The sequence below is a fragment of the Carassius auratus genome, chromosome 23 (assembly GCF_003368295.1).
Source record: "Carassius auratus strain Wakin chromosome 23, ASM336829v1, whole genome shotgun sequence".
In the NCBI taxonomy this organism is placed as follows: domain Eukaryota; kingdom Metazoa; phylum Chordata; class Actinopteri; order Cypriniformes; family Cyprinidae; genus Carassius; species Carassius auratus.
In genome coordinates this window covers 812,065-825,190 of record NC_039265.1, presented here as the reverse complement: position 1 = coordinate 825,190, position 13,126 = coordinate 812,065, and the positions used below count along the sequence as shown (strand labels likewise).

At 33.0% G+C, this 13,126-nt stretch overlaps 1 protein-coding gene across 1 annotated transcript; it reads left to right on the top strand.

Annotated features, from left to right (window-relative positions):
• The first annotated feature begins 1,142 nt into the window (after positions 1–1,142).
• LOC113040935 (immune-associated nucleotide-binding protein 12-like) lies at positions 1,143–9,401 on the top strand. The gene is made up of 6 exons (XM_026199147.1): positions 1,143–1,224; positions 1,393–1,455; positions 2,240–2,416; positions 2,516–2,569; positions 6,970–7,647; positions 8,155–9,401. Exons 1-6 carry the CDS (start codon positions 1,191–1,193, stop codon positions 9,279–9,281), a joined length of 2,133 nt encoding a protein of 710 aa, XP_026054932.1. The 5' UTR covers positions 1,143–1,190; the 3' UTR covers positions 9,282–9,401.
• Positions 9,402–13,126: the final 3,725 nt, after the last annotated feature.

The window sequence follows — 13,126 nt, the reverse complement described above, 5'->3', positions numbered from 1 at the left end:
TGCATCGCATTGCGCCGGGTGTATGATAGGGCCCATTATTTTTAATATGCATGTGTTTACATAAGAGATCACTAATTTTTCCTTCCTGTTCATGTGTGGTTTTGTTCAGGGAGATTTTTACTAATTCAGAAAATGTGTAATAGCGCTCTCGAGTGTATAACAGTGAAAAGCCGATAGTTCATGAAAAATAATTAACTAATGCAAACTAATGAACCTTACTGTAAAGTGTCACCAATGTGCTTTTTTTTTTTTAAATACACATTTATGTAAAATGATTTCTACATTCAGTGCCCTCTAAGCCAGTATAAATTTTTGGTCACACTTTATTTTAGGGTCCAATTCTCACTATTAACTAACCATTAACTATGACTTTTGCCTCAATTAACCCCTTATCTGCTGCTTATTAATAGTTTATAAGGTAGTTGTTAAGTTTAGGCTATTGGGTAGGATTATGGATGTCATGCATTATATGTACTTTATAAGCACTAATAAACAGCCAATATGTTAATAATAGACATGTTAATAAGCAACTAGTTATTAGTGTGAATTGGACCCTATACTAAAGTGTTACCAAATTTTTAAATCATTTGAAATTTTAATCTGATTGAAGCATTGGGTTGAAGTCAAACGTAAAAGTCAAATTGTAAGTCAAATGGTTGGAGTCAATTGGAGTAACTGAAATTCTAATAAATTAAATTAAGTTAGCACAAGCAAAATATTTACATGCCGTTTGGATTCCATCATTTGGCAAATGGGTGATTCTTAGATCCCTATCAGCTGAGACAAAGTTATACAGTGATCTATTCAGGTGGTGTGGCACTCATTTACCTGGAATAAGTTCTGGTGGCCCTCTCTGGTCAATACTGTTGTGTTCTTTGTGAAAGTAGTGAAATTTGCAGCCCGACCAATTCCCTCTTCCTGATGTTTTGCTAGTTGTTCCTCATTCCCAGTGCCGTGTGATTTGTCTCTAAAAAAGGAATAGGAATTCATAGAGCCACAGAATTCTTGTGGCAGTCAGTCCTCTAACAGATCACACAGCTCTGGTGCTCATAATGCAGGAAGTTGTATGGAATGTATGTCACATCAAGTCTAACCAGTTTCTGAGTTTTTACTGTATAATGAGGTCACACCTTTTAATTTAGCTCACAACACAGTTTCTTACTACCTGAAATACTTTACTGAGGGTAAAGATGAATGACTTGAGCCGATCAACTGGACAACCTGGTGAGTCTGTCAATACAGAATTTGTTGAAAAGCTTCTACATATTAAGTACAAACATATGGACTGTGGATTCATTAATTAAAATCGTATTATACCAAGGGGAAAATAATGTGCTGTATTATACTTTACCCACTCTTCGCTCTTATTTCTTGTTTTTTTTTTCTTCATAGATGATGGTCGGGAGACTTCAGCAGGACTCCACAAAAGAGGAAGCGAACGTCAGCCTCCGAACAGTGAGTTATAGTTGAGTAAAATGTGCTATACAAGATCTTAAAGATAGTATAAGGAATTATATTTCCCATTTAAAACAAAGTCATGTTTGAACAATAAGGTTTTTACATCTAATTACCAATTCGGTAACACTTTATTTTACTGTTACATCTATTAGTTGATTATTAGCATTTATATTACTAGAATATTAGCCATGTATTAGTGCTAATTAAGCACATATTAATGCCTTATTCTACATGACCTTCTACATCCCTAATCCTACCCAATACCTAAACTTAACCACTACCTTACTCACTATTAATTAGCAGAAAATAAAGAATTTATTGAGAGGAAATTCATAGTTCTTTAGCTAACTAATAGATGTAACCATAAAATAAAATAGTACCACCAATCCTTAAGAATTATTGGATCATTATTGCAGTGATTATTATGTTTCTAGCATGTTATATATTTGGCATTCACTGCAATAATTATTCAATCACAAAATCTGAAGTATTTGGCTATTTAAATTCAAACATCAACCTTTAGCTAGTGTATAATGATTACTTGATTATTTATTACTTTCAGAATTGAAAAAAACTTTTTTTTTTTTTTTGTATATTACATTTATAGTTTCACTTTCATTTGAGGTCAACAGCATGAAGCATCCATAGCAGATATAGAAAGGGGTGTTGCATACTTGTGGTAGACCAGTCACATCAGAATGGAGACACAAAAGCAGAGCAGATTGTGCTTTTTCTTGTTCTGTTTTCTTGTTGAGAAAACTAAAATAGACAATCATTGTAGACTCAATGGAACATCTACTGCAGACCAGCAGAAGACAACAGCGTCATCTACAGAGGAAAGAAGATCAGCCACCACTGAATCAATGCAATGAGAAGAACGAGGAAGACAGAAACCCTAACCTGGAGACTCCTGAAGAATTAAGGCCTGTTTTCCAAACAACAAACAATCCACCTCTAGGTAAACATTGACTTTCCGTTAAGAACAATTATATCTAATTAATACACTGGCTTATGTAATTGTGTAATAGTGTGTGATAACATACATTTTTCCCCTTAGAAGGTCTGCGTTCCAGTTTTCGTAGATGGACTCGTAGGATAAAACCAACACAAAGTGAGTATGAATGGAATCATTTCAGTGATGCTCATTTTTTGTTGTTGTTGTAGTGAATCAGCTCAAAGGGGAAATATGAATAATCAATCATAACTAGTTATAATTAATTACACATATTTAGACTTGACATCTCAGTGTCAACTGTCAATTCTAGGATTGTTACTTTCCTGTTTAAGAAAAACTACTTTCTTACTGTACAAAACTACTCAGAGAACGTAGCAAAAATCTGCATGATTAGGGACTCCAGTTATGAACAAACAATGAACAACCTCAAGTGTGTTACAAATAAGACTTTATAAACTACATAATCACAAACTAGTCTAACACACACACACACACACACATACAGCTGGCTTAAGAAAAAGGGTTAAAACTTAAGCAGTAAAGAGAAAAGAAATAAAGACATGAAGCTATGGTAAAATTTGATATTCAGCAGATCTACAGCCTGAAGGAAACATCAGTTTCTTAGTTCAAACAAACCTTTGAAAAAGGTGCATATGATACTTAATGTATCAATCATTAAGTCTAAGTTTGATACTTGTGCGTCTCGTCTGTTTGAAAAAGAGTCCTGATGCACTTTGGGGCTCTAGTTGGTCTCTGCTGAAATGAGAAAGACCAGTTTGAATCAGAGGATCTTGATGAATGGAAAGTCAAAGCCGAAGGCCTGGCACAAACTTAGGGTGGGTTTTAAGGCTCTTAGCTCAGCATGTTCTCCTGGAATTCCTGAATCTAAAAGGACTGCTCTGATCTGGTGATAAGTGATCTATATAGGGTGACATTGACATTGACATAGTATTCGAGTGAGCCAATGAGGAATGGTTCCTTTTGGAGGGAAGTTTTACCACCTTTTGTCCTCAGCCATATGCTTCACATATGGTCTTTGATTGGATGTTGTTGAAGAAACTATTAAAGATTCTGGAAACACAAATACCTTCCATAGGTACCAGCATATAATAAAAATGAACATGGAAAAAAAAAACAGGAAAAATAATGAATTGGGGTAGTTGGGTACATGTTCCTACATTCCTCAAGTTGTTATATCTAGAGGGAGATATAATTAGGATTTTCTGTGTAGTACAAGGGTACTTTTTTCTGTTTCAAAGTGAATTTACAGTGAAAACTTTATATTCTTTCGAGTTATAAAACAATCTTATATTGATGTGTGTCTTTGTTACCACAGTAGCATGAGAGGCCTGTTCTGCCTTTTTTGAGGTCATAATTGCTTTTCGGATGAAGGGTCCATAGACCCTTTGGTGAGATGAGGGTGTTAGATATTATTTGTTAAATATAACGAATAGTTGTGTGTCTGATTGGTCCAAATTCTAAACTGATCAGACCAATCATGCTAAAAATCCTGATCTTGGGGGATTTTAACACTCACGTCTGCTGTGAATCTAAGTCACTTTCAAAAGACTTTCTTAATTTACTTGACACTTTGGAATTTCTGCATTGGTGAATGAACCAACATGTTCGGGGCCACACTCTGGACTTGATTTTAACCCATGGTTTATCTTTGATGGACATTATTATCGATGATGCAGGCTTGTCTGATCATGAACCTATATTGTTTTCTATGCCATCGGACAGGAATACTCAGACATTCGTCACTTCCACGATGGACTCGTATTATCACTGACTGCTCAAGTGACGAATTTTCCTCCATATATGTACATCTCAGTGCTAATCAGGTTATCAATTCCTCTACATATCACTTGGGTGTTGATGAACATCTAAGTCTGTTCAATGCTACCTTTTCTAATATTTTAAACACTGTTGCACCACTAAAGGTGAAAAAACAAACACAATTCAATAGCTTGGCAAAATGATTTCACTCGTTCTCTCGGACAGACCTGTAGAAAGGTTGAATGGAAATGGAAAAAAGACAAACTAAACACATTTCTACTTCAATTATGACTTTCATCAGGTAAATGGCCTCAAAAGTTCACCATCAAATCTGAGGTAGCAAAGTTGCGTTTTCCCACCCAAAACAAAAAAGTTTCATTATTTGTTCTGTTTTGATAGAACAATTAGCTATGTAATATATTAGCTGAATGCACAAAATTTAGTGCAAATAAAATCAGTGATGAGAATTTGAATACAATTAATATTTTTGTGGGATTTTTTTTAAATTAAATGTTACAAATCTCCAAAAAAGTGTTTAAATAAACATTATATGCAAAATTAATTCATGTCATTCATGTTTAGTGATGTTCTTACCAGGTGTTGGATAAACTGTACTTACAATATGTCTTTATATGAATCTTTAAGTAGGAATTAAGTGTCAGTGAATATCTTTTAATCTTAATAATTAAATGCTTTTCTCATTAATTAATCTAATTAGTCACAAATAATTATTTATCAATATTTGCTAAGAAAAAAACTCTAAATACCCCAAATAAACATTTAAAAGATTAATTGTCTTTTTAGACAGTGACGTTGAATAGACAACACAAATAAAGTGGCCTTTAAAAACTTTAACGTTGTATGTTTCTATTCTATGACTCTCCTCATTCATTCAACACATTCTTGTATTTTGTCTGGAATATATTTCTAACCTCCATCACATCTTGCTCTTCAAAGGGATATTTCACCCAAAAATGACAATTCTCTCACCATTTACTGAACCTGTCATTCCAGATGTTTATGACTTTCTTTCTTCACATGAACACAAGCAGAGATTTTTAGTCCATATAATGCAAGGGGACAGGACCACTTCAGAAACCACGCGAAGGGAACATGACGGTCAAGATTAAAATATTGGTATTTGTATTTTTCTTACATATGCCTATATACATATATCGTTTCACTTAAGAAGACTGTGATACATTAACATATTCTCTTTGTGTATAGTTTTTGAAGTGTGTTTTTTGTATGTCCCATACACTTGAATTATATAAAGAGAAATTATTTGTTTTCTAAAACTCTTAGTTTGTGTTCATCTGATAAATGAAAGTCATATAGGATGGCATGATGGTGGGAATGATGGAGTTTCCTTTTAATCCCTTTGCCTGTATTTTTTTATTTATTTATTTATTTGTATTCCACTGGGTTTCATAAATTTTTTTGTTGTTGAACTAAATATATTGTACATGTTTGACCTGTGCCATTGCATTGTTTTCGTCTCTCCCTTTAACCATTCTTCTGTATAGTCTGTCAGGAAAAAAAAGTACTTCAACTTTTTTAATACTTAAAAAGTACAATTTAAAGTTGTACTTTTTTACTTTTACTCAAGTATGTTTTTGAGCAGATACTTGTACTTTCACTTGAGTAAATTTTTTGAGTACTTTTTACACCTCTGGTCGGCTCTGACCTGTTGTCTATTATTAACAAATACCTCTATGCTGGCGTACCTGGTGACTTTAAACTTGCCACTGTGCGGCCTCATCTTAAAAAAACAATTCTGGATCCTACATTACTGGTTAAATTTCGTCCTATTTCAAACTTTTCTTTCTAAAGTTTTAAAGAAAGTGGTTCTAAATCAACTACAGTCATATTTGACTATTCAATCTCTGAAAAATTTCAATCTGGTTTTAAATCCTGTCACAATACTGAGTCAGCTCTCTTAAGAGTTTTGAATGATACTATGCTAATTACTGACTCTGGGCAGTCTATGCATTTGGTTCTGTTAGACCTCAGTTCTGCCTTTGATCTAGTTGCTCATAATACACTTATATCACGTCTTGAAACTTGTGTGGGCCTTCGGGGCACGGTGGTTTCATTCATATCTCTCCAATAGGAGGTATGTTGTTAGTATTGGAAACCAATTATCATCTGAGATATATTTCAAGTCTGGTGTCCCACAGGGCTCAATTCTTGGTCTGGTACTGTTTTCTCTTTATATGCTTTTTTTTTTGTTTGTTTTTGTGCTGATTTTGGATTGACAACATTCCTTACAAATACTACTTAAAATCACAGAGAACCATAAAGATGGAATTTTAGAAACATCTATTATGTTATTTTTTTGTTTACTTCACAAACTCTATATTCAATCCCATAAGCCTAACTTCACCAACATCACTTATTATGATTTATAAGCTTGTTTCCTCATGGGGACCTAAATAAATGTCCCCACAAGGTAAAAAAAAATTAATGGTATTGTGATCTTTGGGGAGGTTTTTGCTCCTATAACGTACAGATTACCAGGAACAAACACACACACACACACACACACACTCACACACAAATATATATTACAAGAATATGTATATGATGTTTGAAAGTGATTGTTAACTACAGTAGTCAACATTTGAAGTGGATCAAAAAAGTTGTCCTAAGACAAGAACAGATTTTTGTTGTTGTTGTTTTTTTAGGACAACTTTGATGAAAGGTTTTGATCCACTTCAAATGTTGACTACTGTACGTCTTAAACTGTGTCTAATATTTCTAAATATTTTTTCCAGTGTCACTGAATTTCTTTGTAAAACAGAAGCTGAATCTCGTGCTGTGTGGATGTGATAGCACATTCAAGGTCTCTGTGTCCAAACTTTTACGAGGGAAAAAGCTAAAACTTTCACACCAGAGAGCGATCAGTGAAGAGTGTGTGAAGAGAGAGGCAAGGATACATGGACGTCTGATCAGTTTGCTAGAGCTTCCAGCTCTTACTCGGCTCTCAGAGGAGGAAGTGATGCATCAGACTCTCAACTGTGTATCTCTCTGTGATCCTGGAGTTCATGTTTTCCTCCTCATTGTTCCTGCTGCTCCACTTAATAACGATGAGATAGCAGAAATAGAGAAGATCCAGAATATATTTAACTCCAGAGACAATTTCATGGTGCTTTTCACAACAGAGCTTATTCTTATTAAAAAAGTGACTAATTTTGTTGAAACCAGCCCAGAATTTCAGAGGTTAATCAGTCGTTGTGGAGGTCACTACAAAGTGATGGGGTTAAATGAACCCGAAAACTCGAGACAGATCCCAGAACTACTGGATTATATAGAGAACATGAAGACTGAACCCTATTCACTTCAAATATATGTGAAAGCACAAGAGAACAGAGTCAGACATGAACTGGAGGAACAACATAAGAAAGAAATGGAAAATAAAATCAAAGAGCTACAAGGCAAGGTTCAGTCAGAAGGTGAGTGTCTTGTTTGTCTATGTTTGTGTTCAGTATGACATCTTGTGTGTATAAGTCAGTCCCTCCAGGATTTTGCGATCACTGAATGTATAACAAAATCAAGCAAACTCCTCAATCTTCGTCAATTCTATGCCGACTGCAAGTGCTGTGATTGATCTGCTTAGGATCCTTCCCTCTGTATGTACTTTAGTTTTGTGTGTGTTTATGTGCACTTTAATATATTGTAATGTTACACCTTCTTAAATAAAACAAAGCAAAGAACAAGTGTCATAATAAATTATTTAATTATTTGATATTTATTTGCTGCCGTCATGGCTATAATGCTTCTCTGATGAACTGCTTCTTCTTTGGCTTTTGTCGTGGTATTGTGGATTACACCAGCAACATGTCCGTGGACACTGCAGACTAGAGTCTGTATGTGTACTGCACGTCGATGTGGACAACAACACAGAAGTATGTTGTGACATCTGATTTTGCTTACTCTTTTATTTTTTTCTTTATTTTCAGGTGCTGAAGGTGAAACAGTTGATCAGGAGTGTTTGAGGATTGTGCTGATCGGGAGGACAGGAAATGGAAAGAGTGCAACAGGAAACACTATTCTGGGAAGAAATGAGTTTCCCAGCCGATTGAGCACAGATTCAGTGACGACTGCATGTGAAAAGAGAGTTGGTGAAGTTGATGGTCGATCAGTAGCTGTTGTTGATACTCCAGGACTCTTTGACACAACACTGTCAAATGATCATTTGGTGGAAGAAATAATGAAATGTGTTTCACTCTCATCACCTGGACCTCATGTGTTTGTCATTGTGCTGAGTTTGGGAAGATTCACCAAAGAGAAGATGGACACTATGGATCTGATAAAGAAGATCTTTGGTCCAAAAGCTGCTCAGTTCAGCATTGTTCTGTTCACTAGAGGAGACGAACTTGAGAATGAGTCCATAGAAGGTTTTGTAAAGAGAAGTAACTCTGCAGAACTCAGGAAACTGATTAGAGATTGTGGAAACAGATTCCTGGTTTTCAATAACAGAGAGAAACAAGATACAACTCAAGTGATTAAACTGTTAAAGATGATAGAAGAGGTGAAAAATAGAAATCAGGGTCGATACTTCACTAACAACATGTTTGAGGAGGCAGAGATGTCCATTAAAAAGAGAATGGAGGAAATTATGAAAAAGAAAGAAAAAGAAATTCAAGCTCAGAAAGATGAGTTACAAGCCAAATATGACAGGGAAGTGAAAAGCATGATGAAGGGACTCGAGGAAAAGAAACTAAGAGAGGAGGTGGACAGAATGAAAATGCAGAATCAGCTGAGAGAAAAAGAGAAAAAACTCAGAAGAGAGTTTGACGAAAAAGAGAAAACAGAACAGAAGAAACAAGAGACTGAAAACCGGAAACGATCAGAAGAGGAAAAACAACTAAGAGCTGAATTTCATCGGAAAATAGAAGAAATGAAAAGAAGGGAGAGACAGAAACATGAGAAGGAAATAAGAGACATGATGAAGAAACATCAAGATGAAGCCAGAAAACAAGCGGAGGAATTTCACAAGTCGACAGAAAGAAAACTGAAGTATGTTCTGGAGCTCACAGAGATGCTAAAAGAGTATCAAAGACAACATAAAACACTAAAAAAATAAATAAATGGAGAAATGAAAAGAGAGGAAATAAAAAAAACTACAAATATTGTAATAGAATTAAGAGTAAAACTGGTTGTCATTTCGTGATAATTCTGAAAGTCTTACTAAAATGTAAGCAGATCTGGATCTAAACTAGTATTACTAAATGTAACGAGATGGTCTCTTGCACTTTAAATGATTGCTTGTAGATATTGTTTGCATTTTTTGTATTTTACATTTTGCACACTAGTATTTTTGTATTTTAATTAACCCATCTGTGCCCAAAATATTTCTGAATGGTTTCATGCATATAGTCATGTTAATAGTGCCCTATGTACATGGTCTGGATTTATTTTCTTTTTTTCTTTTTTTTTTTTCGAAAATCGTATTTATTTGATTGTCCGACAACTTTAGTTGCCAGTGAGTAAATATATTTTATTCACCCCTTTAATGTCAAATTTGAATAGGAGGAGAGCATTTGGCATCCAACTCAAAATAACTGCTTTCAACAGATCAATCTTTTTTCGGAAACAAATTTATTTAGCATTGAAGTCAAAGAACATTCGATGCAAACTCAAAAAAAGTTTCATCTAATCTCTTGAATATGAAAACACAACAAATAATTTTGTCTTAAAACGATGGAACATAATAGTGCAGAACAAAAAGCAGCAATTAAGTTGCCCCAACAGGGTATTGTGTATCAAAAAGTTAAATGAAATAAATAAATACAAATTAAATATTACATCTATATAATAAAAAAGTTAAAAGAAAATTACACATTTAACTGTTTGGTTACTAACATTCAGCAAAATATCTTATTTTGTGCTCAACAGAAGAAAGAATCTCATAGGTTTGCAACCTGAAGATGACACAATGATGACACAATTTAAATTTTTGGGTGCACTTTCCCTTACGTAAGCAGTTTTAGCATAAGTAGCCTACAAGGAGTACTGTAGTGAAGGTACAAATAGTTTTATAAATTTGCATAAACATGTTTACATACTATACCTTATGTAAAATATCACATATTTTATGAATAGGAACATATTGATTAGGTAAAATATATATTGGGCCTACATTGTAAAAAAATTATACTCTATATTGACTCAAAATTGTGGCAACAAATTACAAGCAATATTATTAATTCAATTTAACACATTAGAATTAATTAGAATTAATCACATGAGATGCTTACAAGCAATCATTCAAAATTAGTAAAATAACATGAAAAAAATAAGTTAAATGTATACAAAAATATTGGTTTCGTTGGACAAAACGAGAAGCACCCGGTTGCAGCCTGCATATGGAGACGGGTTTGCACATATCAATCAGCCCCATGCCTACTCTGATTGGTTAGATTGTCTTTCATAGGCAAACATGATAGGAAATGTGTGCGTAGTTGGTGTACACTGTTAAAAATAATAAACTATATTTACTTAATAAAATTGTGGCAACAGATTACAAGAAATATTATTAAATTCACAGATTACAAGAAATATTATTACATTTTACATATAAGAATTGATTAGAATTCATCAAATGAGATGCTTAGAAATTAACCATTCAAAATGAGCCAAATAGCACGAAAAAGGTAAAGTAAAAAAAAAACAATAGTATGTTCCTGCACAACCGGAGGCTGCAGTTTTAGGACCCCGGTTGTAGGACCCTAGTTTTTTTTATGACAGCGCCACCTACCGAACTGGATGATATAGCAATTGCAGTTTCAGGACTGCAGTTATAAGAGCCAGGTTGTTTAGTTTGTACATACATAGTTTGAAAGACATTTAACCTCAGGAGTATTTTTATTATATTTTATAAATTTAGTTTTTTATTCAAAACACATCAGAGGTAAAATTTAAACAATTTACACAAAACAAATTACAAATGTATATCAATCTTTAAACAACTGAAAAAGTGAAGTCTTAGTTTCTTGAATTATACTGTATATTGATTAACCTCCTTAAGTTTAACTAATTTGCTCATTATCAGGTAAAATAAAGATGGAATCAGAATATGCAGTCACTAAATTATATAGCCAGATATTGTAATTGTTGTAGAGAGGCAAGACAAAACTCGAGAATGATTAAAGAATGAATTTATTGACTAATATTTATATATATATATATATATATTTATATATATATATATATATATATATATATATATATATATATATATATATATATGTGTGTGTGTGTGTGTGTGTACACACATACATTTACATACAAATATTGTGATTATATATATATATATATATATATATATATATATATATATATATATATTACAATTTAAAATAATTGTTTTTAAATTTATTATAATTTAAATTATTATTTATTTCTGTGATGCAAAGCTGAATTTTTAGGATCATTATCACATGATCCTTTAGAAATCATTCTAATATGATGATTCATTATTAAAGTTGGAAACAGTTCTGCTGCTTAATATTTTTTCAGAACATGTGATACTTTTTTAGGATATTTTGATGAATAAAAAAAAAGAAGCTATGTTTTTAATATATAAATATTTTGAAATAACAATATACACTACTGGTCAGTAATTTGGGGTCAATAATTTTTATTTTCTTCTTTTTTAATAAAATCAATAATTTTATTCAGCAAGGATGTGTTAAATAGATAAAAAGTGATAGTAAAGAAAATATATATTTTTTAACCTTTTATTCATCAAATATATTAGACAGCTGAACTGTTTTCAACACTCATAATAAATCAGAATATAAGAATGATTTCTAAATGATCATGTGATCGACTGGATGTCACATATGACACTGAAGGCTGGAGTAATGATGCTGAAAATGCAGCTTTGCATCACATGAATAAATTATTTTTTTTAAAGTATATTCAAATAGAAAACTATTATTTTAAGTTGTAATAATATTTCACAATATTACAGTTTTTTGATCAAATAAATGCAGGCTTGATGAGCAGAAGAAACTTCTTTCAAAACATAAAAAATAGTAATGTTTCCAAACTTTTGGTCTGTACTATATACAGTATATATATATATATATATATATATATATATATATATATATACCGTATTTTTCGGACTATAATTCGCAAAAAAATGTTAAAAATTGATAGCCTGAATGCACTGTAAGTCGCTTTGGATAAAAGCGCCTGCTAAATGCATAAATTTAATTTAGTTTATATATATATAATAGCAATACCCACCAATTGAATGCTCTCCCTTCTTTCCTCAATTGTTTGGCAATTTGTCTGTTAAATTCTCCCACTTCACTGTGTTCCAGAATTCCAGATCTGCTATTATTGTTGAATGACAGTGGCTGCTATAATGAATGTTAATTTAACTCCGAGAACAGGCTCTATTTATAACACTCAGGGCAAACAATGATTATGTAAAATCATAACCAACACCACCTGAACATCTTTTCTCTTAGCATGTCCAGCTGCAATAATTCATGTACAACAGCCATATAAAATTTAATGTTAAAAATTCAAGGGTCAAGAGCCCAACTAAACCAAACACTGACCATTATAATGGTAACCAGTAATTTACCCTTTTCTCCTTCAGTGATTCTGTTTGTGAACTTTCGGTGTCTTCAATAACTCTGTTTTGGGGGACTGAAGACACAAACGTCTGAACATGACACCTGTATCATATCTATGCAAGCAACAAAAATGTGAATTTGTAAAAAAGTTGACATCATGTGCATTCATATAATGTTTTCACAGGGTTTTTCATGATCACCAACTACTGGCCTGGCATGTGTAACATATCCCATGCATTAGCTCTTTATCTTTCCATTCATCCTTTTGTGACTGACTGAAGTTAGTAAACTGCTGCTGTCACTTGAAAACCAAAACCCCGCCCCCACTTACAAA